Here is a 24,369-nt window from a genome sequence, read left to right on the forward strand (position 1 = left end):
ATAGTTTTTAAAAAGTCAATATTAAAAATAAATTGGTTCTGAAAGACTTATTGATTTATTAATGTGATTTCTGCTACTTCTAACAAAAATAATGAAGAGTACAAAAAATTTTTTTGTAAAGTTTCTGGTTCTTAACTTAAAACAATTCTTTGCCTGGCTGATGTGGCTCAGCTGATTGAGTGTCATACACGGTCACAGGTTAGATTCTGGTCAGGGCATATGCCCTGGTTGTGGGCTTGATCCCCACTGGGGGAGCCGATCAATGTTTCTCTCTCATCCATGTTTCTATCTCTCTTTTCCTTCCTCTCTCTCTCTCTCTCAAAAAAAAAAAAAAAAATCAATAAAAACATTTTAAAAAATATACGAAACAATCAGTTCCTTCTCTTTCCTCTCCCCTTCTTCTTCCTATTAGGGAGGTGATAAGGTGTAATTCAGTTAGAAGGAAGTTAGTAAATCATTCACTGCACTTAATTAAGGAAGTAGATTTTAATCAGGATTGTATAATTTTTCTGTTTTAATTGTAAATAATAACGAGGGAGATAGTCTATATTTTGGGAAATAATTTGAAAGAATTACGCTTTTTTTTTCTTTCCAGGGCTCTGCAGCATCGAGCTGATGTGTCTTGCCTTTGGAAGCTGGTTGGGGATGCTTGTACCAGTCTGCACGCTGTCTCACCATCTAAAGTGAATGTTAATGTCTTAGGAGTCCTTCTAGGCCAGAAAGGAGGAAAACAAGTATTAAAGAAAAATGAGCTCCTCCATCTTGGAGGAAGGTAATTTACAAAGATTGGCAGATAATGACATTCAAATTGAATAAGGACATGATAACAAAACATAACATCCACTTTTATATTTCCATAGGTGTTACGGGCGTGCATTAAAACTGATGTCTACATCTAATACATGGTGTGATCTTGGAATTAATTATTATCGTCAAGCACAACATCTAGCAGAAACTGGCAGCAACATGAATGATCTTAAAGACTTGCTGGAGAAATCATTACATGTATGGTTTTGAGAAATTTTTCATAAACTTAAAAAAATGAAGTGCTCTTCTGACAAATTTTATTGATAAATAAAATAACTTTAGTGTTTTTACATTAACCACATTTATCTTGATATATGTGCTGACATTCAAAGAGTTAAAAAAATAATCTAACTTTATTTTTCAGTGTCTGAAAAAGGCAGTGAGACTCAACAGTAAAAGTCACTTATACTGGAATGCTCTCGGTGTGGTTTCATGTTATAGTGGTAAGAATTGAATAACACTTCAATAATTTTAGAAGATTGCTCATTTCAGGTAATAAAGTTCAGTTTCATTAAGTTCTGTATTTTTTTAGGTATTAAAAATTATGCCCTTGCTCAGCATTGTTTCATCAAATCAATCCAGTCAGAGCAAATTGTGAGTGTTCTATGTGTCTATCAATGAAAAAGGACTTTGAAATTTAGTGTGAATAATTTTCTGAGACTTGCATAGAGACAAGAGACCTAACTTTTATACATATATATATATATTTTAGAATCCTGTTGCATGGACCAACTTGGGAGTGTTATACCTTGCAAATGAAAACATTGAGGTAACTGTGCTGACTGCTTTGTCATATTAAAAGTAAAGAACATTTTTCTATACATGATCTCTTCATAATAGCACAACTTCTTGTGGAGAAATACTTCATACATTGTTATCTATGCAGTATGCTCTCTAATATCCTAGATAATTAATGACATTCAGTTTATATTATTGAATAATGAATGTGTAAGATTTATTTTCCTTTCCATACCACTCAAGAAATTTATGGTTTTATAATTATTTTGCTTTTTCATTTAGGGATTAAAACAATTCTGTGAATTATTTGGGTGTTGCTTTTTTTGTGTGTGTGTGTGTTTTTTTAATCTATACACATGTAAGGGGAGTCCCTTGTATGTGGTATTGAGGGTAGGGTGATGAAATAAGGGAGACGATTAGTACTCTCTAGCAGCTTAAATTTAACATTTTTTGGGTGATTTATATTTGGCTATAGCTGATGTAATCCCTTTATAAACCACAATGTAATTTGTCATACTCAAACAGTTAGAAAATTGGGCATGTGTTTGTAGGTGATGTTTAGAAGTTTCTACAAATCCACAGACAACATCTGTACTGTTTTGTTTCAGCCAGCGTATCAAAAATCACCATTTTAAAGTAGTGTTAGTAATATTCTTAGGAATACATTAAGTCACAGCAGAGATTGCTTTAGAAGATTGTAAATAGAACAAAGAAAAATATTAATGTGGATCTTAGTATATATGAAAAAATATTTTTTAAATTTAAACGAAGTAAGATCTTAGTTAATAAACCATGGATGTGGTTTTGTGATAACATGACGCAGTTGCCCATTAGTTTACTTTTTTGGAGGAAAAATAAGACTGTTTTCTGCCACACATAGGTTATTGAGAAAGTGATAGAAAGCAGCATATAATGTTATTTTTTTGTAGCAGGAAAAAAAAATGACAACCCAAGTACAGTATCTTTAAAGTTTTCTGACTGCTTAGCACAGATTATGTCAACCACTCTTGTTGTCTAGTAGCAGTTACATATCTCACACTTTGTTGGTTGTTAGTTCTTCCTCCCAGCTAAGCTCAAAGAGAGGGGAATAGATACAGCCTTACTTACTTTCTTCAAACCTAGCAAATATATGGGTAATTCATTAAAAGTTCTACCAAATGTAAGATGAACATCTATATGCCCTTTCACTGGGACCAGAACCCCTAAACCTGTAGAGAAATCTGTTGTACCCAGGAGTGCTCTGGTGGAGCACTGATTTAAGTGTTGTTAATTGTGTTTAAGCAATTTTAGGTTCATATATGTTGATAAGTCTCGGTTTTCTTATTCTCTTTATGATTTTTAAACATAAACAGTTTAATATTAAATTTATAAAATGACTTGATATGCTATTTTTTGTTTTTGTTTCCTAGCAAGCTCATGAAGCTTTCAAAACAGCTCAGTCCCTTGATCCATCTTATTTAATGTGCTGGATTGGACAAGTAAGATAACATTTAGTTATTAATAATCCTGTTGACATAAATAACCTATTAATATAAAGTGGTATAAATAACCTATTAATATAAATAACAGTGATAATAAGAATAACAGGCTCTTTGTATACATTATTTCAGTTAAACTTTCATCAGTCCTTTGAGTTGGTGGTAGTTGTTAAACTTTTTATAGATGTGGAATTGAAGCTCAGAGATCCTAACTAAGTATAATGCCCAAAGTCCTACAGCTTGTAATGATTAGCATTGATTTGGGAGGCTTTTAACCCCATCAGTCTGACATTATTATGCTTAAAGAATAAACCAAGAGCTATGTTAATGCACATTTACTCCTCCCCCAAATGAAAATCTACAATATCATTTTGATAGTTTTCTCATTTTCTGAAAAGTTTTCATAATTTTATTGGCACTTGTTTATATGAGTCTGCCAACTCCCCCCCCACCCCCCAAATTTAGATTTTTTGTACTGCCAAATAGGAATCAGGATTCTTGGTTAGTGATCTGAGTCTGTCACTGACTAATTTTTTATTTTTTTACCTTAAAAAAATTGCTGGATTCAATGTTCTCACCTGAAAAAGAAGGGGATTAGAAAGGGTAGCCTCTAAATCCTGTGTAGTTGAGAAATTAGTAAGTGGTTGATTTTTTTTGTTCAGAGAATAGTAGAGGCATCACCCATATCAGAAAATCATTAATCTGGATTTTGATAATTTTTATTGTACTTTTAACTCTTGGGTCTAATTCTAGCTAATTGGTGAAGAAACCGAGTTAGCAAGGCAAACTTCCTGTTCCCGTTAACTGTGGTAGCATGTGGGAGCAATGGCGTTACTATACTAATCTCTATGTAAGTTATTAGACACAAGGGGCTAAAGAATTTTCATTTCTAACTGTTCCAAGGGATGCTGCTGCTGCTGATCCAAATGTCGCACTGCTCTAGGTTCGTTCATCTCAGATGTTGTCAGAAAAACATATTTTTCTTTATTTTTCAGATATTTTAGTTCTTAAAAATAATTTATTTCAGGAAATAACTAGTAAATTTAATTAAAATAGTAATAATAGAAATTAAACTCAATATTAAATTTTTAATAATATTAGTAATAAATGATAACTAAAAAACCCTGATTTCTTTAAAAGATAGATGGTCTTGAAAGTAATTATAACTTATTACATAGTCTCATAAAGTCAATAGACAGGTATACTATTTAAAATTCTGAGGCAGTTTTAAAAATAAACATGTTGTGACTCTACCCCATATCTATGGAAACTAGGGGAGAGGACCTTCTTTTTAAAAAGCTACACAGGTGAATCAGAGCTGACCCTGTGATTAAGAATCCTATTCCAGACAAATACCAGTATGAATCAATCAAGGGTGAGAGGGGAGGGAGGAGGTTGCAGATGGCATTCTGAAAGCATTTGTCTGCTTAAGGTCCAATTTAATAAGTCATTCTTGTCCTCTGAGCCATGGGAATATGGTAGCCACGACTGAACTAGAAATTAACTTTGCTTTTAAGCACAGCTTTTAAACCTTTGTTTTTTCCAGTTTCATGATGATGATAATGATGATGATGGTGATGATTGGTGATGATGATTACTCCTTTTAAACATGTTAGGAACCTCTTTTTTCTTTATAGGCTCTTATTGCGGAGACAGTTGGAAGTTACGACACCATGGATCTTTTCAGGCACACCACAGAACTCAGTATGCACGTAAGAATTTGAGCATTCTTCTTAGGATTCACTAATGAGAAAAGTATTATCTTTGTTGAGAAAATGGATACTTAGTGGTATCAGATGTTAATGACAGCACTTGTCTCTCCTCTTTATTCTTTCTCAAAAGCAGATAAGCTATCTTTAATTAAAGACATCAAGATCTGATGAAATGACATTGGTATTCAGTAGATACAGTAGTAGTCATGTAGAGTAGAAACCGAGACTCTAGAAAAAATAAACATAAGATAAGTACTAACTTAGTTGATATTTCTAGATTATTTATGAAAGTGTTTTACAATTCTTTTGATTGGTAATTATTATTTTCACCTATGGGAATGGTGCTGAAAAGCAGCAAACTAAGCCATCAGGCGGGGCTCTGTTTTCTGCACTTAATTTATCCCATTTGATTCTTCTACTTAGGGTTGAAGCAAGTGACTTAAATATGTTCTTAGTATTATATCATAGTGACCCGGTAAAGGTACTTACCAGTTAACTTGAAGAAAACTAAGGTGTGCTATTTATTGTATTGAAGTGCATTGTTTCATTTCTTCATTTTGTATTGATATATTTATTACTCTATGTCCACTTGTTAACTTCGGCTTTTTTAAAGACTGAGGGAGCAATCGGTTATGCATACTGGGTCTGTACTACATTGCAAGATAAAAGCAACAGAGAAACAGAACTGTACCGGTACAACATCCTCCAGATGAATGCTATCCCAGCAGCACAGGTTGTTTTGAGTAAATACATAGGTAAGGCACCTGTTATATGATGGCAAGATATTTTAATAACTGTTGAAATAATTTAATGCATTTTTTAAATTAGTTAATTCCAAATTAAATATTAGTGTTCCTTAAGACATGAATTTGCCTTTTCTACCTCCCGTGGCCAAGCAGTCTACTTTTTAAACTTTAGTAAGGACTTTGAAGAGTGATGAAATGTTAGCTAATGATTCAAGATCAAAGTGATTTCCATGTTGTACTGGAAACATTTTGAAGCCTAAAGGGCCCGAGTTGCTGCTATTCTAGCTCTGCCATTTACTTTTGCTACAGTCTTAGGCCAAGTATTTTACTTTCCTTAACTTCTTTTAACCTTGGAAAATAGAGATAACAGCACCTATGTTGTAGAGATGTGAGAATTAAATGAGATAATGTGCTTTAAGTTTCAAACCCAGTGCCTTTAACCTCCCACTTTAATACCTGATTTTTCTTTAAGATACTGGAAAAATATATTTAGGCTTAGGAAAAGGATAGAATGGTGAAGTTTTATTAACCATCTATTATAATAATTTCCTTTCCTTAATAAAACTACTATTGAATTTTAATCTCCCCTCTATCATTTAGTAGCCATAATAAAACCCTGGGCATGTTACCAAATTGAATTTTAGTTTTCTTACCTATAAACCCTACAAAATGTGCAGAGTAACTGGCATACCTTACATGCTCAAGAAATGTTAGTTTTGCTAGTATTTTTTAAAACCTTTTGACAAAATTCGAATAAAGAAACAAGGCATTCAAGCAGGAATATTGGCAGTTGAATAACATAAAGAGTCAAATAAATTGTGAAAAGTTGAAGAGAAAATGCCTCATCACAGATATTGAAGGGTTATAATACTCTTCCTGCTTTGAGCCTGGGGCACTTGAGAAGAATGCAGTTACTTTAAAGTCAGCACTTGGGGGCATCCACATGTTATTAGTATGCTAAAATGAAAGACTCTAATGAATACCTAGAGCCTCTGTGAAAGCGTATGATCAGAAATTTCATTGCTAGGTTTCCTTACAGAATGGGTAACATTTATGAAGGATTTTCATAAAGAGGTAAATCTTGAGTTTTCTGCGAAATTCAGATTCCTAGGGCAACAAACAAATCATTTCCTGACAGTTTTACAGTTACATTTTTAACTCGCTAGTGGAATCATAATGATAACATATTCATTTAACAAATTCAACTACACGTGCTTAGCCAAAAATGAATAAATTAGGAGAGAAAAGAGGGAGAGTACAGGGTCTTCATCTGTCCTGCTGGGTGCTTCAGGACGAGTGGATGGAAGGCACGCTCTCCTTTTACTCAGTTTGACTCCATTTTGGTGCCCCTCTCCTTGTGTGGTAACTTGAGGATTTTTCAAGAATAACTTGACTGTGATTTTTGCCTTATGCTTTGATGTTAGAATCTAACCATAATATAAAGTATATGATTTGCCAGGGCTGACCAGCAGCCCCTGAACAACGGATGAACAGATTACTCCGACACAGTTTCACTGTGAAAGAGAGGGCTAAGGGATGGCCTGGCCAAAGGGACCAGGCAGCCTCGATTGCCTGCCTCATTAGCCTTTTATTGCAGTTTTTATCTTTAGATACAATCAGTAGGGTGAGTAATCTTGGGAGGATACATGTGTTTACATTGTCCTCTAGGCAAGGGTATCCAGGGATTAAGGATAAGGATTCCAGTAAGCACCTGGGGATCTGCACGTGCACAGACTTGTTTGGAAAGGTCAGGAATAATTAGGGGTGCTGCCTTCGACACTCCCCTAAATTCCCCGTAAGTCAGAATTCCGATAAACAGGGCAGGCGGCCTTCCACACACTTCCCCTTTATCAGAATGTCCTCCTTATAAACTTTCCAACCAAGTCTTGTGTGCTCCCCAACAATGATTATACCTTATGCTTTGATGTTAGACTATAACCATCACATAAGCTATGATATGATTACACTATATTTTGTTAAACAATTTAAGGGATTTGAAGGCCTGCTTCTTAATACAGCTTTTAATTTTATCAGATGTTTTCTTTGTACATCATCAGATGCATGATCTTTTTTGACATGAAAATTTCAAAATACTGCATTGGCAATACCAAAGTCATCCTCTGTTTCTAGTGTATGGTACTGAGTTATTTAAAAAAACATACATAGAAATTGGAACACAACCCCCAAGAAAAATTAATCCTGGGAAGGTTTACGTGATTAGCTGAAGAACTGAATTTCCCTTATAAATCAAATGCATAGTTTTAACATGAGGTACATTTTCAACTTGTTAAACCATTAGGGATAAAAATGTTTAAACTTTAAAACGCTTAAAGTATGTAGTAACTATAAATGTTACTGAATAATTTGGAAGAATTATAATTTGTAGTAACTATAAATGTTATTGAAAAATGTGGAAGAATTATGAAATGATTTACTGGTATTTTATAGTCAAGATAATCAGACTGCTATTTTTTTTAAATAAATCTTTATTGTTCAGATTATTACAGGTGTTCCTCTTTCCTCCCCACCCCCCCGCCCGCCCATAGCTCCTCTCCACTTGATTCCCTACCCCACCCCATACCCTTACTCCCCACCACTGTCTTCATCTATAGGTGTAAGATTTTTGTCCAATCTCTTCCCACACCCCTCAGACCCTCTTCCCCCTGAGAATTGTCTGTCGCCTCCCTTTTTATGTCTCTGATTCTATTATATTCACCAGTCCATTCTGTTCTTCAAATTTTTTTATTCACTTGATTTTTAGATTCACTTGTTGGTAGGTATGTATTTGATGTCTTTTTGTTGTTCATAATTTTTACTTTTACCTTTTTTTTTTTTCTTCTTCCTCTTCTTAAAGAATACCCTTCAGCATTTCATGTAATCCTGGTTTGGTGGTGATGAACTCCTTTAGCTTTTTCTTGTCTGTGAAGCTCTTTGTCTGACCTTCAATTCTGAATGATAGCTTTGCTGGGTAGAGTAATCTTTGTTGTAGGTTCTTGCTGTTCATCACTTTGAATATTTCTTGCCACTCCCGCCTGGCCTGCATAGTTTCTGTTGAGAAATCAGCTGACAGTCGTATGGGTACTCCCTTTTGGGTAACTAACTGTTTTTCTCTTGCTGCTTTCAAGATTCTCTCTTTGTCTTTTGCCCTTGGCATTTTAATTATGATGTGTCTTGGTGTGGTCCTCTTTGGATTCCTCTTGTTTGGGGTTCTGTGCACTTCCTGGACTTGTAAGTCTATTTCCTTCATCAGGTGGGGGAAGTTTTCTGTCATTATTTCTTCAAATAAGTTTTCAGTATCTTGCTTTCTCTCTTCTTCTGGCACCCCAAAAATTCGGATGTTGGTACGCTTAAAGTCGTCCCAGAGGCTCCTTACGCTATCCTCACACTTTTGGATTCTTCTTACTTTCCACCTCTCTGGTTGGGTGTTTTTTGCTTCCTCATGTTCCAGATCTTTCGTTTGACTCTTGGGGTACGGTGATCTACAGTTGAGTTTCTGTATATTCTTTATTTCAGACAGTGTATGCATAATTTCTGACTGGTCCTTTTCCATTTTTTTGGTATTTTCATTAAGGTCCTTGAAGGTCTCTTCAAGTTTATCGGCGGTTTTTAGAAGATTCTTGAGTAACCTTATAAATGTGGTTCTGAACACTGTGTCCCTCCATTAGTTTACTTTCCTCCATCTCTTCTATTCGTGACCTGCTTTGGTGTCTCCACATTTTGGCTGCCTCCCTGTGTTGATGGAGTGGCTTTGTGTGGTGAGTGACCTATAGGGGTCGGTAGCTCAGCTTCCCCAATCTCCCTAGGTGGTCGCTCTTGGTACCCCCCTTTGTGGGCTGAGTGCAAAGTCTTGGTGTTGTTAAGCCTTGATTGCTGTTGGTACATTGGGAGGATTTGACCTCCAGGCCAATTGGCTGTGAGGATCAGCTGTGTCTACGCCGGGAGACAGCCTTATTCAACTAGACTTGCAAAATTGTAAAAGCCTCTGTGCTCAGCTTGGATGGGGTGGAGTTTCAGGGTGGAGCCTACAGCCTTGGCTTCCCGTCAGCCCCGCCCTATGAGGTTCCTGGGTCTCAGTGCCCCTCAGTGTCCCTCTGTACTCCCTGCAAGCACCTCTGAGAGAAAGGCGCCCTGGAGTTTCGCCCGCTACCAAACAGTCTAGTCTCTCCCCCATTGAATCTGGATTCCCAGATTCTCACCTGGAACTGTGTATCAGTGCAGTCGGAACTGGGGCTCAGCGCAGTCCGGAGCTTTTGTCTCCTTCCTGCTAAGGCAATTCAGCGGCACAGTCAACAATCTGTCCTCTGCGCGCATTCACGTGAGCGCCTCCGGAGCTCTGCCTTTCTCTGCTCCCCTGAGTTTCCGCCTTACAGCCCAGATTCCCCCAGTATGAGCCTGGCTTCCCAGGGTCTCACCTGGAACTGGGGTTCAGTGCAGTCGGAACTGGGGCTCAGCGCAGTCCGGAGCTTTTGTCTCCTTCCTGCTAGAGAACACCAGCCAGGCACTCAGCCGCCCCGTCCTCTCCGGCTCCGTCCTCCCCGCATGCGCGCGCGCGCCCGTGTCTCCGCCCATGTCTCCGTACCTCAGGATTTTACGGCTCCTCTGATTTTCCTTGTGGTTTTCTCTTTCCTTCTAGTTGTGGGCGTTTTAGTCAGCCAGCTTTCCTGTGGTTCTGGATGATGTCCGTTTTGACTTTTAGTTGTATTTTTGAAATTGTTGTGCGAGGCTGCAGATTAGGTGTTTACCTATGCCACCATCTGAGTTTCTCCCAGACTGCTATTCTTAACAATGCCAAAGATTTCAAGAGATAATCTGTTGTTTAAAATATTAAAAAGTTGAAAATAAAATTAATATCTTACAAACACAACCATTATGTACATGTAAATAATAGATATTTTTGGATTTCCAGAAAGAATTCCAAACTATGCTCCAGCTCTCACAATGTTGAGTTATTTAAATGAACATCTACAGCTGAAAAAGGAAGCAGCAGATGCACTCCACAGGTAAACTTGGCCTTTAACCGAAATGCCGTCCTTATATGTTAGTGGCCTTTTTTTATTTAGTCTCACTCTCATGAAGAAGGTACTAAATAAATGTTTTCATTTTTCCTAATATTTTATTTATTTTTATTACATCTATGAAGGTGAAAATATGCAGTTCAAATTTTCAGCTATATTTTGGTTTTTGTTCCTTAACCTGAGAGAAAGAGAGAGAGAGAGAGAGAGAGAGAGAGAGAGAGAGAGAGAGAGAGAGAAAAGAAAAAGGAAAACAAAACTAAAAACCCCTCAGATTCTGATTTAGAAAAATGCATCCCTTTAGACTGTGTCTAGCTTTATTAAATACATGTATTTATTCAGAGAAGAAATCAGAACATTATATATTTGTTTGAGCCACTTTAGTCTACTCTGTATTTACCCATCAGTAAATGTTTGTTGAACTGCTGTGAATCAAGCAGTGTCCTTGGCTCTGGCAGCTTAGCAGTGAGCTAAAACAGACACAGGCCCCTTTTTCGTGGAGCTCCTGTTCAGGTCGGGGAGACACATGGTAGGCTAGTAGGTCATCTGTGATGGTAATAATTGTCAAGAAAGAAAATCAAAGTAGAGGACCAGAAATTACAGAGGCAGGCAGTGAATTTGAGATAGGTTTTAAGAAGGGTGGGTTTAATAAGGAGGCAAATGAGGCCTGGCCTTAATGAAGTGAAGCCACAAGCCATTTGGTTGTCAGGACAAGAGCACTCCAGGCCGAAGGAACAGCAAGAGCAAGTACTCTGAGTCAGGGGTGCACTTAGCATGTCGAAGAAACAAGGACATGTGCTCAAGTGCAGTGACCTGACAGGAGAACAGTAGGAAAGGAAATAAACTTAAAGTTTTATTCTCTGCAAATTATTTGATTCGTGAATAAGAAAATAACTATTGATCTTGTGAGGACCAGATGAAAAGTTAAAAGACCTGGTTGCTGAACTTCTGAGGTGCCCCCAATCTAAATAAATAGATTTTTAGAAGAGGCCTTGTTAGATTTTAAAAGAATAATTGAGGTTTCCTAAATACTTTGCCATTTTTTAATGGATCTCTCTGTAGTTCAAATGAGTAATCATTAGATGGTACTGGAGGTTATATAATGAAGTTATTTTTCCAGGTGTAAGTGGAGAGGATTATGAAAAACCACAATTATATTTCTTTCACTGTCACAATAAACTTACCAGTAAGCAAACTGTATAAATATGATAGAATACAACATTGAGCAGGATTTTTAAATAGAAAACTAGAAATCTTTAGAGTGCTCACTGCTTTTTTAGGGTACATATTATAATCACACACATTATGAATCTGATACTGGTTATACCTTCAGCCTAAAATGGCAACTCTGCAGTCACTTGGATATGTACCACTCCTTCTTACCTGTTCATTACTGTGGTTTTTGCCTTAAACAGGTTTTTGAGGCTTGAAACTACAAGTTAGGTATTAAATCTAATGAGAAGTATAGTTTTTAATATAGTAGTGTCTCTACAATACTCTCTCCTAGACTTCTCTGGCTAATTTTTGTTTTTCATGTAACATCAGGGGGAGTAGAAGCTTTTCTTGGTTGTTTCTTCCTGGCTAATCCTTTTTAAACAGAAAATAAAATAAAATATTACTAAGTATTTCATTCCTTTAGTTGTTAAACATTTCCCTGTTTGCCCAAAGGGGACTGAGCAGGAGAAGGTAAAAATCGGGGCTGTCAGCATGTTGGTGAATTAATTCTAAGCCTCTGAGGACTCCTTGTAACACCTCCCCTTCTCTGAACTCAGTATTGCTCACATACGTTTCTGTATGTAACCGTTAAAGGCACATGAAAGCAACCAATTTCCTGACTTCCTAACGCACACTACTATTATATAAACATTTTAGAGTGTTTCTATGTAGTTCAAATATGTCAGAACTTAAGACATCAACATAGTTGTTTTTCCATTCTTAGATTAAAATTTTTGGAATAATTAAAGCTGTTCCTTAACCTGAGAGAAAGAGAGAGAGAGAGAGATAAATGATTTCACTTAAAAGATTCACTTTGTTAAAGTAATTTTCCTGACAATCTAAAATCTAAGTATTAAGTATTCTTTTGTGGTACCAGTTTAATAAAGTGTGAATAGGTGTTATAACTTAGCATTAAAGAAATAGTAGAGTTAAACAAAAACAAAAATCTGTAGATTCAATTAATGAAGAAGGGTGAAAAAATGCTATTGCGTATAGATAACTTAAAATGCCTTTTCTTTTCTTTTTTTTAGGGCAATTTTGTTGTTACAGAATGCAGAAGACCAAGTTAATTATCATGATGCAATTAGAAATTATGGCAGATTGTTATGGTAAGCATGTTTTTTCCCCATTAATTCTGTGACCTACTTGATATTTCTGGTGAAAGCTATGGAACTAGTGAGGTGATGACAAGTTTCTAGAATAATGGGCTGGTGACATTCCCCCAGGATACATAATTCCCATAAAGGCAGGCTGTGTTAACAGTTTCCTGTACCTGGGACAATGCCTAACTCCAGTGTGCTTTATGAGGAGCAGGTTTAGAACTGATGGCTGTGGAGAGGCAGTTGCTGTCTCTAAAGTAGATGCCTAATTAATTGGAAGAATTGGATTTATTCTGATTTCCTGTATATTTTTAAACTGGGGATAGACATTAGGAATTCAGAAACATTCTGAATTCTTTTGAAATAGTACATAAAAATTCCTGTGTGTGTGCATTTGGTGAGTGAAGAGAGAGCCACATAGCTTCCTTCAGATTCTCAAAGACTTCTTACTTCAAAAAATATATTTTTTAAAGATTAAAAATGAACAGAACTAGGACCAGAGAATAGGTGTTTTGGGGGTAAGGTTTTAGTTGAAACTAAGGAAGCATTCCTCAAGTTGAGAGCTGCCACCAAATTGAATGTATTTATTCATAAACAGTCTAAAGGAGCACTCTTCCCTTTATCAAAATATTTATCAAATTTGACTTTATTGATTTTAAAATTCTTTCACCTTTGTAAAATGAATTTTAGAAGCAAAGATTGATTGTATTTTTAGTTCCCACCCACTCCCAAGATTTAAAAAATTTTATGAAAAGATTTCCAATAACACATTAAAAATAGAAATAGCTTCTGGTTATAGTGATGGATACTAAGTAAGAATATCAAATATACAGTGTTTCTATTCCAGGTGATGGCAGTTTCTCTTCATTTTTAAATAAGCAAATCAAGTTATTTTCTGTTATTAAGAAGTATTACATTTAGTATCAGATATAACAGATTTTTACTTTTATACCTATTAAGTACAGAAAAGAACATGTATAGTTTTATCTATGGAATTTTAATGTTTCTATATGCCCTCCAAACAGTGTATACAAAGGATAGATTTGATTCTGACTAAGGAATTTTTTGACTTATTAGGCTTGCCCAAGGTTCTAGAACCATACTTATGGGAATAATATTTAATGTATTAAGCTTAAAAATGTAGATTTCTGTATAAAAGAACTTGAAATTATTTTTATAATTTTGGATTTTAATTCAAGTTTGTTTTTTAAAAACACTTTGCATTTTAGCAAAACTAGTCATATTCACATATTATTTAAAAGAAGCAAAGTGTAAAGTTAAATCCCCTTAGTATATCCTATGTGAAATAAGTGATATGCTTTTTATTTTAAGTCCTTTCTACAACTTTAACTCTGATAGATGAAGTAAAGTCATTAGAAGAAACGTGGTATAATAATATCTCTATATTTTGATGATGTAATCCAGAATTATTTTTTATGTTAAAAGTAAGTTTTGTTTTGCTTCTTAGTTCCATTGGTGAATATGATAAAGCTATCCAGGCTTTTAAGTCAACACCCCTTGAAGAGTTAGAAGACATCATAGGTTTTGCTCTGGCTTTATTTATGAAGGGTCTGTATAAAGAAAGCAGTAAAGGTGAGTATGTTGCTTAAAGCTGAAGGTCACATCTTACTTTTCCAGGGTTCAGAGGAATTGGATCACAATGACCTTACATAAAGAAAGATGTAATATTGAGATAGGGGTATGGGTTGCAACATTTATGAACATCTGTCTAGGAGACAGGAACAATACTAAGAACTTTTTATCTGTTTGTCAGTTAGTAGGTTATTATGATGAATAGTCCGTATAGCAGTGTTATTAGCTGTGTTTTATTTTCATTATTTAGACAAGGAAACTGAGTCCCAAGATCACTTATGGTTGACATGAGTTAGCATTTGAAAGCAGGTCTTTACTACTTCACAGTGCTTAAATGTAAATTTCTAATAAATGAAGATCTCAACCATTGTTAATAATAGTATATTTTGTTTTCTGCAAAGGTACTAATTGAGTGCATTTTCACATATATGGGCCCAACCTCTGTGTGTGCAGCTCATTGTAAGGATCTATTTGGAGTTGCTGGTCTGCACATGGAATTTGGTGCTATTTCTGTGGCTGCCGGCCTTCACTTGTTTTGAAGGTGGTGACTAGGACCCCTCTCAATACTCTGAAGATAGCAATTAGGGACATCATATAATAATCCCAAGGTTAGCCCCAGAATCACCTTGGAACAGCTAAACCAGTTAGATTATTACACATTTTTATTTCATCTGCTTGAAAACAAGGGAACAATAAGATATAGTTTAAGTTAGATTTTTTGAAAAATAGAATTAGGAAAGGAAAAATCTGATAGATTGTCAATCAGGATTTCTTTTATATTGTTTTCCTTTGTTTCCAACCCTATATAACAGCCTATGAGAGAGCCTTGTCTATTGTTGAATCAGAGCAAGACAAAGCCCATATCTTGACAGCTCTGGCAATAACGGAGTATAAACAAGGAAAAATGGATGTAGCCAAGACATTGCTGTTTAAATGGTATGTGTGGTTGATGTAAACAGTTAACTTAACGTGACTAAATACTTAAATAATGGTTTCAAATTTGGAGCCATGTAAAATGAAGATCGCAATGCTTTAGGAACTATTTGGTGAACAAAAGAGATTAGACCCACCTGGTTCTGAACTGATGGTCACAGGTGGAACTAGAGATCATGGCTTAATTCTTAGTCCTGGATCCATCCAGTCCTTCAAAATCATCCTATGCACTTTGTTTGTTTATTTACTTACTTACTTATTTACTTCTTCATTTTTTTAAAAGAGTAATTTATCACCTGATCTAGTAGGATCTTAAAATTTTAATGAAGCCAGTTGTAACTGTCTGGTTTTTGGCCTTTTGCATCCCCAAGGAGATTTTTTCCTTTTTCAAGTTAACATGATAAAGTTAATTTAAAGTTGAGTCTTTTTTTTTTTTAAAAAAATGCTACCAATATAACTTGTATCTGTTTCTATATTTTGGGCATAAGTTAAAAATAACAGCCGATGATATATGTGGTTATTCATATAGTATTTTTTGACTTCTGGATTTTTTCTTTTAGATAGTTAATCTTAATTTTTTCAAAAGCAATAGATGATTAAGATATGCTATTAGACAGTGGTTATCAACTAAGTGCTTTATTGGCATTTTCAGTGGTACAAATACTCATAGTACAGAATGGTTTCCCCATTGCAGGAAGGGTACATCTCTTTCTCTCACCCATTCAATGCTAAGGACACTTCTCAATCATTGTAAAAACCCAGAATTACCTATGCGTCATTTTGTAATGTTTTAAATATTTCTATTATATTTTAATAAACTGTTTAAAAAGTTTTTAGATGTTCTCTTTTTTTATAGTACAACATTCATAATATTATTAGAAATATTAAGTTTTTTCTAAAACTTAGATATAATGACCAAAAAATAAATTTGGCTATTGCTGCTCTGTGAAAGGCCAGATAGTCAGGGAAATTGCTGTTACAAGAAGCCAAGCAGTTTGTTCTTATATTTATCTCAAAGCTGGGCTTAGTTTGCTGAATAATTAAGTAAATTGCTTTTCCTACTAGATGTTAAATATGTTGTAATAGATAGTTACAGACTACTGTATTTATAACTAATTAGCAATTAAAAAATATATTTATAGCTCTGTCTTAAAGGAGCCAACCATAGAGAGCCTTCAGGCTCTGTGTGCCTTGGGATTGGCAATGCAGGATGCTCCACTGTCCAGAGCAGCTCTTAACGAGTTACTGAAGCACGTCAGACAGAAAGACAATGAGTATCAGAGGTGCCTTCTTACTTCAGCGATTTATGCGCTGCAAGGCCGCAGCGTGGCAGTGCAGAGACAAGCATCTAAAGCTGTTCACAGGTAAATTCTGTGCTTGTAAACTTGGGGTTGAATTATACTTGATGAGGTGGTCTCTGACATTTGGATCTTATTAGGAATATAAAATGAGGTGATAAGCATATACATTTGGAAACCAAAATGTGTTTTTTATGAAATTGCCCATAAAATCATATTATTTCATCTATGAAGATTTTTTTAAAAATTCAGTTAATAGAGAACAGAAATTTTGTCCTTCCAAACTTTTAGTATGTAAGCCCTTACTAATTCTCAAGTGTGTGATGTTGTCAGGTTGTTATATGATACTGTCCATTTTGATGGCTTTAAGAATATTTTGGCCATATAAGCATTCATTAACGTATTCAAAGTTTGGAGTGTAGAAACCTGTTCTCACTAGCAGCAGTGGTATTTATCTTCAGCAGTAAAGTGTAATATCATGAGTATGTTTTCTTTCCATAGTTCTCATCTCTTTGTGTTTTCTTTGAACACATATATTACATTTCCTTAACCTTTCTTAATTAGATCTTATGGCTTTGTAATCATCACATTGCTGATTTTTTTTTCTTATTTTCATAAGGATTGTTGTATAAAAGAGATATAAAATATGTTTTCTAAAAATTAAGACACACATGGACAATTATATGAAACTAGAGGCCCAGTGCACGAAATCGGCGGGGGGGAGGGGGGAGTCCTTCAGCCCGGCCTGCACCCTCTCGCAATCCAGGACCCCTCAGGGGATGTCCAACTGCCAGTTTAGGCCCGATCCCACAGGAATCCCTGCGGGATTGGGCCTAAACTGGCAGTCAGACATCCCTCTTGCAATCCGGGACTACTGGCTCCTAATCGCTCACCTGCTTGCCTGCCTGATTGCCCCTAACCACTCTGCCTGCCTGCCTGATTGCCCCTAACCTCTTGCCTGCCTGCCTGATGGCCCCTAACTGCTCGCCTGCCTGCCTGATCCCCCCTAACCACCTCTGCCTCGGCCCCCGCCACCCCGACTTCATCTGGAAGGACGTCCAGAATGACATCCGGAAGGTCTTTCGGCTATCCAGTCTAATTAGCATGTTATGCTTTTATTATTATAGATTGTTTTAGCTGTCTAAAGGATTTTAAGCTTAGGTACTAGATAAAATGCTGGTTGCTTGGACTTTTTGTGGTTAAAGTAACTCCCATCTCTAAGCCCTTTGATTTTGATGGTCTCTGTAGTAACCCAGCTGATCCTGCTCTTTGGTCTCTGTTGTCCCGAGTGGTTGCTCAGTATGCGCAACGAAATGCAAAGGTGAGTAACGTCCTAAATTCTGGCAAAAAGATTAAGTAACCTGTGATGTGGTAAATAATATAATTTTAAAGTATTAGCATAATTCTGAAAAAAATTAACTAATGCAGCAAGGGAGTTCTGTTATTTAACCATAATTTCCAATAGTGACTCAAAAAGAGTACATTGAGTTTCTTCCATGTACTTATGTACTGCTTTGGGTGTTATGGACGATGCAGAGAATTAGATGGACTCTTGAAGGCATACACATTTTGTTAATGACTATGTGATAAGATTATGCTTATAATGTTGCCACTGAATAAGCATTAGCTATTGTGTTTTGAACCCCCAAAGATAAATTTATTTAAAAGCTTCTTAAATATAAGAATACAAGAACCAGAACACTTCCAATGTTTAAAAAATGTAAATCTAAACAGGATTATCTTCTATTTGTTTTATATTGACATTTTAAAATCCATGTTCTATACAGGGTATTACATACTGTACTTTAGTTCATAAAAGCCAGATATTTTTCAGGAGTCTATGAAGTATTTTGTTAACTTCTATGGTTGATATGAGCTTTCATTGTTTATTTAACTAGTTGGTAAACATAATGATAGTAGATGATACGTTTTGAACACTTACTACATCTAAAAATTTCACTACCTGAAGTCTGTGTGGGCCTGTTTGTTTGTTGTTCCTACTGGCTTTCGCACACAGTGGCTTTGTTTACTTGATTGTGTATACTTGAAAATAATTTGCAGCCTAGGATTAAGGTACCTTTCTATATATAGAAATTATACTTATTTTCTGCCAGGTGCTTGAGAGCTCCACCAGTCTGGAACCACCTTAAACAAAGTTGAGAACTTGAGGTTTCTGGACCAACTAGGCTACTCTGTGCCTGGATTTCAAGGTCATTTGAAACCTGGTTTACTTCTGATTCAGCTTCACCTGAGGGATCTCAGCTTATTTTTATATAGGATTCCTAATACTCCCCCTTTTTATGTGAGTACTGGGCTTTGATTTTTGTCCCACTAGCCCACGAGTCCTTCAAAATGAAAATTCAGATTTGTTAGGATCTGCAAATGGCAGAAGACCATCATTATTAGACACTGAAAGGAATTAGTTATTATGTTCCAGCTACTGTGCTAGTCATTTTTATGTAGTTTGTCATTGAATCCCAACAACCATATGAAGTAGGTCCAATGAATGTCCATTGTATAAAGGAGGACACTTGAAACATAGAGATTAAATAACTTGTGCAAAATCACATTTAGTGGTATTGGTAATGTGTAATCCCAAATATAACTTCTGAATCCTCCTCCTCTGCTGTGTTGTCATTCTTGTTTTTAATCCATCTTCTATTTGTTTTATATTGACATTTTAAAAAGTTTAGTTTTAGCATTCTTTATGTGTTAAAATACTGTTTTAAAAACATTTCTGTTCCTAACTGGTTTGGCTCAGTGGATAGAGTGTCAGCCTGTGGACTGAAGGGTCCCAGGTTCGATTTCGGTCAAGGGCATGTACCTTGGTTGCGGGCACATCCCCAGTGGGGAGTGTGCAGGAGACAGTTGTTTCTCTCTCATCAATGTTTCTAACTCTCTATCCCTCTCCCTTCCTCTCTGTAAAAAATAAATAAAATATATTTTAAAAAAAACATTTCTGATACACTTACACACTTCTGATATTAAGTGAAGATTATAGCATACTTCTGACTTAAAATGAAACCATCCTTATTTTTTTCCAGGTAAAATATGTAACTGAATTTTAAAAAATGAAGGATTTCAAATCAACTTTATGAAAACTATTATGCATATGTTTGTTTGTTTGTTTAATATATTTTTATTGATTTCAGAGAGGAAAGGGGAGGGACAGATCAAGAGAAAAACATTAATGATGAGAGAGAATCATTGATCGGCTGCCTCCTGCACACCCCACACTGGGGATGGAGCCCGCAACCCCAGCATGTGCCCTGACCTGGAGTCAAACCGTGACCTCCTGGTTCATAGGTCGACTCTCAACCACTGAGCCATACTGACCTGGCTGCATGTTTTTCTCATTTTAGTATTGAGTTTATTATTGAAGCAGTGATGAGCTTCATTAACTTTATTCCTCTGAACTTTATTCATTTTACTAGGGAATACGGAAGTTTTTAAAATACCATATTTTTGTGGAGAAACCATGTTAGTTTATCTTATAATAGGTTTTGTGGTCTCTCACCCCCATTCTCTCTTTTTTTCTCTTTCAGTCTTCCTTTTACAGTCTTTTATATTGTTGTGAATGTGATAAAACCGAACCTTTCACATGCTTTAATAGAGATTTTTATCAGTTTTATTTAAAAAATTAATTCTTTTTTATTATAGGGAGGTGCTGTAGCAGGAAATGTGGCTCATATTCTGGACTCAAATCATGGAAAGGTTAGTTTGTCCTAGTAAAGGAAATTTTGTGCTTGTTAAATAATATATTTGATAAAAGAATAATTCTTCTTTCTCAGCTTAGGAGTCACATCATATTCAATAAAAGTCATACTTTTAGTCACATTGAATGCAGGTAGCTTTGAAGAGAATTGGTTTATACCTTTCTTTTCTCTTGTTTAGAAAGCATTACTGTACACTGCAGTAAATCAGTTGGCTATGGGAAGCAGTTCAGCAGAAGATGAAAAAAATATTGCACTAAAGACCATTCAGAAGGCAACTCTCCTTTCTCCAGGTGAATATAATACAACCCACTTCATTAATTAGAATTCTGTTCATCTTTCATTTGTGATTTATAGGAGCAAAGTTTGTATTTTTTTTATGAAATAAGACAAGGAAATTTTAAGAAAATATTTGAAGATTTTGCATATAAATATTTGATTATCTACATTTGGCTATTGGTAACTAAGAGGTAATCCATTATTGAAGCAGGCTCAAGAGAATGTTTGCTTGAAGGTAGTTTATTATCTGTTATTGAAAATCTGAATTATACTAGGGGCTCAGTGCACGAATTCATGCACCCTGAAAGGAACTGTGGGCTGTGAGGCGGTGGATACAAAGGTGGGTCTCAGCTCATCCTCCGCGCCCCCACCCTGCCCCTCCTGCTATGGCCCCTGGTCCCTTGTTGGCTGGCAGCCTCGCACCTGCTGACAGCACGGAGCAATCGGGGCCGGTGCCAGCAGTGGGTGCAAGCAGCAGCTGCTGCCCCAATCACCCCTCAGGAGCAGGGGGAGGTGGAGAACCCTCACGGGTGATTGGGGCCAGTAGTCGCTGCTCACACCAACTGATGGTGTTGAGTGATCAGGACTGGTGCCGGGCACTGGCAGCAGGTGTGAGCACTGGCTGCAGTGCCTGCAGCAGGAGTGAGAGGCAGCTGCCGGCCACGATCATCCCTCAGGAGTAGGGGGAGGTGGAGAAGCCCTGAGGGGAAATTGGGGCCGGCAGCCACTGCTCATACCCACTGATGGCGCCAAGCGATCGGGGCCAGTGCCGGCAGTGGGTGCAAGCAGAGCTGGTGCCGGCAACAGGTGCAAGCGCCGGGTGGGACTGTGGCACGCAGGAGCAAAGAATTTTCAACCTCCAGAGGCTCACCCAGATGACAGCGACCGGCGCCCCGCCTTGGTCTGGCGCCCCCACTCACCTGCTCCACCATCCCGCCATGGCTGACAGCTGCCATGTTCCGTGCTCTGCCGCTTGTTGCTGATGCCCACCATGTTCCACATGTACCCCCTGGTGGTCAGTGCACATCATAGCGACTGGTTGTTCAGTTGTTTGGTTGTTCCACTGTTTGGTCTATTTGCATATTAGGGCTTTATATATATAGATATTTTCAAGAGGTAGTTTTATTTTCATTTTTTATCAGGCTTTAATAAGGTTTACCTATAGCTAATAAATTATTTAATAAACATATTTAGTTATTTTATGTGTAGTTACCTCCTTGAAGATTGGAAGTATGTCTTCTCTGGTTTGAAATGCCAAAGTGCTAGCTAGCCTCACCCAAGCTAGCTCTCAGTTCTAACCAGCTATGTCACGTACACCCCATCTGTCACAAAAGGTACTAAGGAACTGCATGTGGACTGCATCAGCATTCTTCCACTACTGCTAGAGGACTAGAATGTGTAGCAGTGTAGGATTAGGAGATATATTTTTACATATTTTTAATATGAAATGCAGCATTAAACAATTTATTTCCTGAGAGCACTTCAGTTATTAGATCAAAATGCTATTGCTTTTGGCTAGGGACTGATGGGAAGCAATTATACAAAGAACAGGTTCAATGTTATCTTCATAATACATTGTAAAGATTCTAACTAAACTGCAAATATTTAATATTTCAGAGATTTTTATAAAATAAACAGACCGGTATCTTATTATTTATTATGTCTTTTGTTTTTGAAATAACCAGAACGAAAGGAGACCCTAGACTTTTGAGTTTATTTATATTACACATTGGGTATGTTTCTGATTTTTGGAGGTGTTATCAAGCAAGTGTTAGATAGAATTACTCTCAGTAATTCTTACTGTGGATCCACAGTTACAGAAGATCTTTTAGCCTTTGATTGTGTTAAGTGGCATAAACTTTAGAAAGGTAAGATTGCCTAAATAAGGTCCTCTCTAATGATGTTTTCTGATTTTCCTATATTATCTAGAGAAATCTGTACCCAAGGAAGCAGAGTCATCATATAAGGTGCTTAAAATAGGGACTGAGTAATAAAGATGAGTACCTGTTTGAGATATGTCCTTGGCGTCCAATGAAAGTGAATATAATTGTAGTTATATATAGTAACTCTCCACCTTCTTGTAGATCTTTAGGTGAAAAAAATACAAGGGATCTTTTCAGAACTTTAAATATAATTCCAAGAATTTAGAATTAAATGGAAGGAAATCCAGTTTTTTGCTAGATTACTGCTTTTGTGATATTAAGAGGTATTTTTTAGCAAATTATATTTAAAATATTTTTAGATATATATATCTAAATATTATATATATATATTTATATTATTACTTTGTTTCCTAGAGAATTTGAGTTGCTGATTATCTATGAAAGAGTTAATGAAAACAGCAATTCTTTTGAATTATGATAGAAGAAATATCTAGCAACTAATGTCTATTTGCTCCACCAAAATCTAAATACTAGAAAGCCCTAAAGGAATCTGTTTTTTAGTATCTTAGTAAATCAATATTCATAAATTGAGTCCACTTCAGTTGGTAGTACTGTAAACCTGATAGCATGTTCAGTTGCTTTGTTTTATAGAAAATAAGTCCGAAAGGAAAAGCTGCCACATAATTGTCAATGTTAGACCTAAACCCAAAGCTAATACTCAGCCACATTATAAATTCTAGGGAATGGTCCCCATTTCCTTATTCTGGAATTTGAATATGTCTTACATTATTTAAAATAAGGTAGTTACTTGCCCTCATCCCCCCGCCCCCAGTGTCTTGAGTCTGTTGGTTGTGCTTATATGCATGCATACAAGTCCTTTGGTTGATCTCTTACTAGGGGGAGGTCATTGGGGGGGGTGTGTGTGTGTTTGGGGGGGGGGGTTGGAGAGGGGAAGAGACATATGTAATACCATTTGTAATACCTTAAATAATAAAAAAAATTTTTAAAAAAAGAAGGTAGTTATTATCTGGGACAGAAATTATTTTGTAATATGGAGATAAGTAATTTTTTACATAAGTTTTTAATCTGTATAAGATTTCTAATGTTTCTTGTACTATTAGCAGTAATACTAATAATCTATAAATGAAATAGATATAGATTTCAGACATTTGATAGGAAACATGCTAAATGGGGCAGTTAGATATGAAAAAATACAAAACTAAAGCTAAAAATGTATGCTTAAATTACTGTATTGTTAACTAGCACCCCCTTGTGGAAATTTTAAATTATTTATTTGATTTTCAAGAGTCTCAAGACTAAAATATTAACCGTTGAATTGAATTGCAAAATGTTCTTTATAAAATAAAAAATCAAACAAATTTTAAAAACCTAAGTTCCAAGTCCTCTTCTAGCTTCTTTTTTCACAACTACTTTTGTTATAAAGAGGAGGTTATACTCATAATCTCTTTCTAGGTATTATTACCTCCTTAACCTGCTTCTATCAGTCTTTCCCCTAATGCCATGAAGCTTCTATCGAGATGTGAAGGAAGAAAGGAAAGATCAAATGAATGAAAAGATATATAATACTAAATTGCTTCCCTTGGAATGATAAAGTGTCTTTCATGCTTGGCTGTTAGAACATAGGTAAAATGTAGTTGTCTTGAGCTTTTCTTTTGGCTCAAACTTTTCTTAAGAACTGAGAAATTGTTACCTTGCTTTACCTTTGACTGAGCCTTTAGAACGGACTGATTGATGAAATTGCATGCTTGTATGAGACTTGTCCAATTGAAGTGAATATAATTGACCTTTCCACAGTAGCACAGCAGTCTAGGCAACTGAACTAGCCTTGGAAGAAAAGCTTA

General features: G+C 36.1%; 1 protein-coding gene across 2 annotated transcripts in view; it reads left to right on the forward strand.

Moving 5' to 3' along the window:
• The window catches only part of SKIC3 (SKI3 subunit of superkiller complex), a 70,351-nt gene that overhangs the window by 29,895 nt on the left and 16,087 nt on the right, over positions 1–24,369 (forward strand). For both annotated transcript variants that reach the window (XM_008144532.3, XM_028149880.2), the window contains 16 exons: positions 596–772; positions 861–1,005; positions 1,172–1,250; positions 1,340–1,401; positions 1,520–1,576; positions 2,955–3,023; positions 4,661–4,735; positions 5,349–5,490; positions 10,388–10,481; positions 12,740–12,817; positions 14,277–14,401; positions 15,214–15,337; positions 16,477–16,698; positions 17,881–17,953; positions 20,293–20,346; positions 20,527–20,638. In XM_008144532.3, coding sequence (XP_008142754.2) covers positions 596–772; positions 861–1,005; positions 1,172–1,250; positions 1,340–1,401; positions 1,520–1,576; positions 2,955–3,023; positions 4,661–4,735; positions 5,349–5,490; positions 10,388–10,481; positions 12,740–12,817; positions 14,277–14,401; positions 15,214–15,337; positions 16,477–16,698; positions 17,881–17,953; positions 20,293–20,346; positions 20,527–20,638 — 1,688 coding nt within the window. The remainder of the gene's footprint in view (positions 1–595; positions 773–860; positions 1,006–1,171; positions 1,251–1,339; positions 1,402–1,519; positions 1,577–2,954; positions 3,024–4,660; positions 4,736–5,348; positions 5,491–10,387; positions 10,482–12,739; positions 12,818–14,276; positions 14,402–15,213; positions 15,338–16,476; positions 16,699–17,880; positions 17,954–20,292; positions 20,347–20,526; positions 20,639–24,369) is intronic.

The sequence above is a fragment of the Eptesicus fuscus genome, chromosome 4 (genome assembly GCF_027574615.1).
Source record: "Eptesicus fuscus isolate TK198812 chromosome 4, DD_ASM_mEF_20220401, whole genome shotgun sequence".
Taxonomy (NCBI): domain Eukaryota; kingdom Metazoa; phylum Chordata; class Mammalia; order Chiroptera; family Vespertilionidae; genus Eptesicus; species Eptesicus fuscus.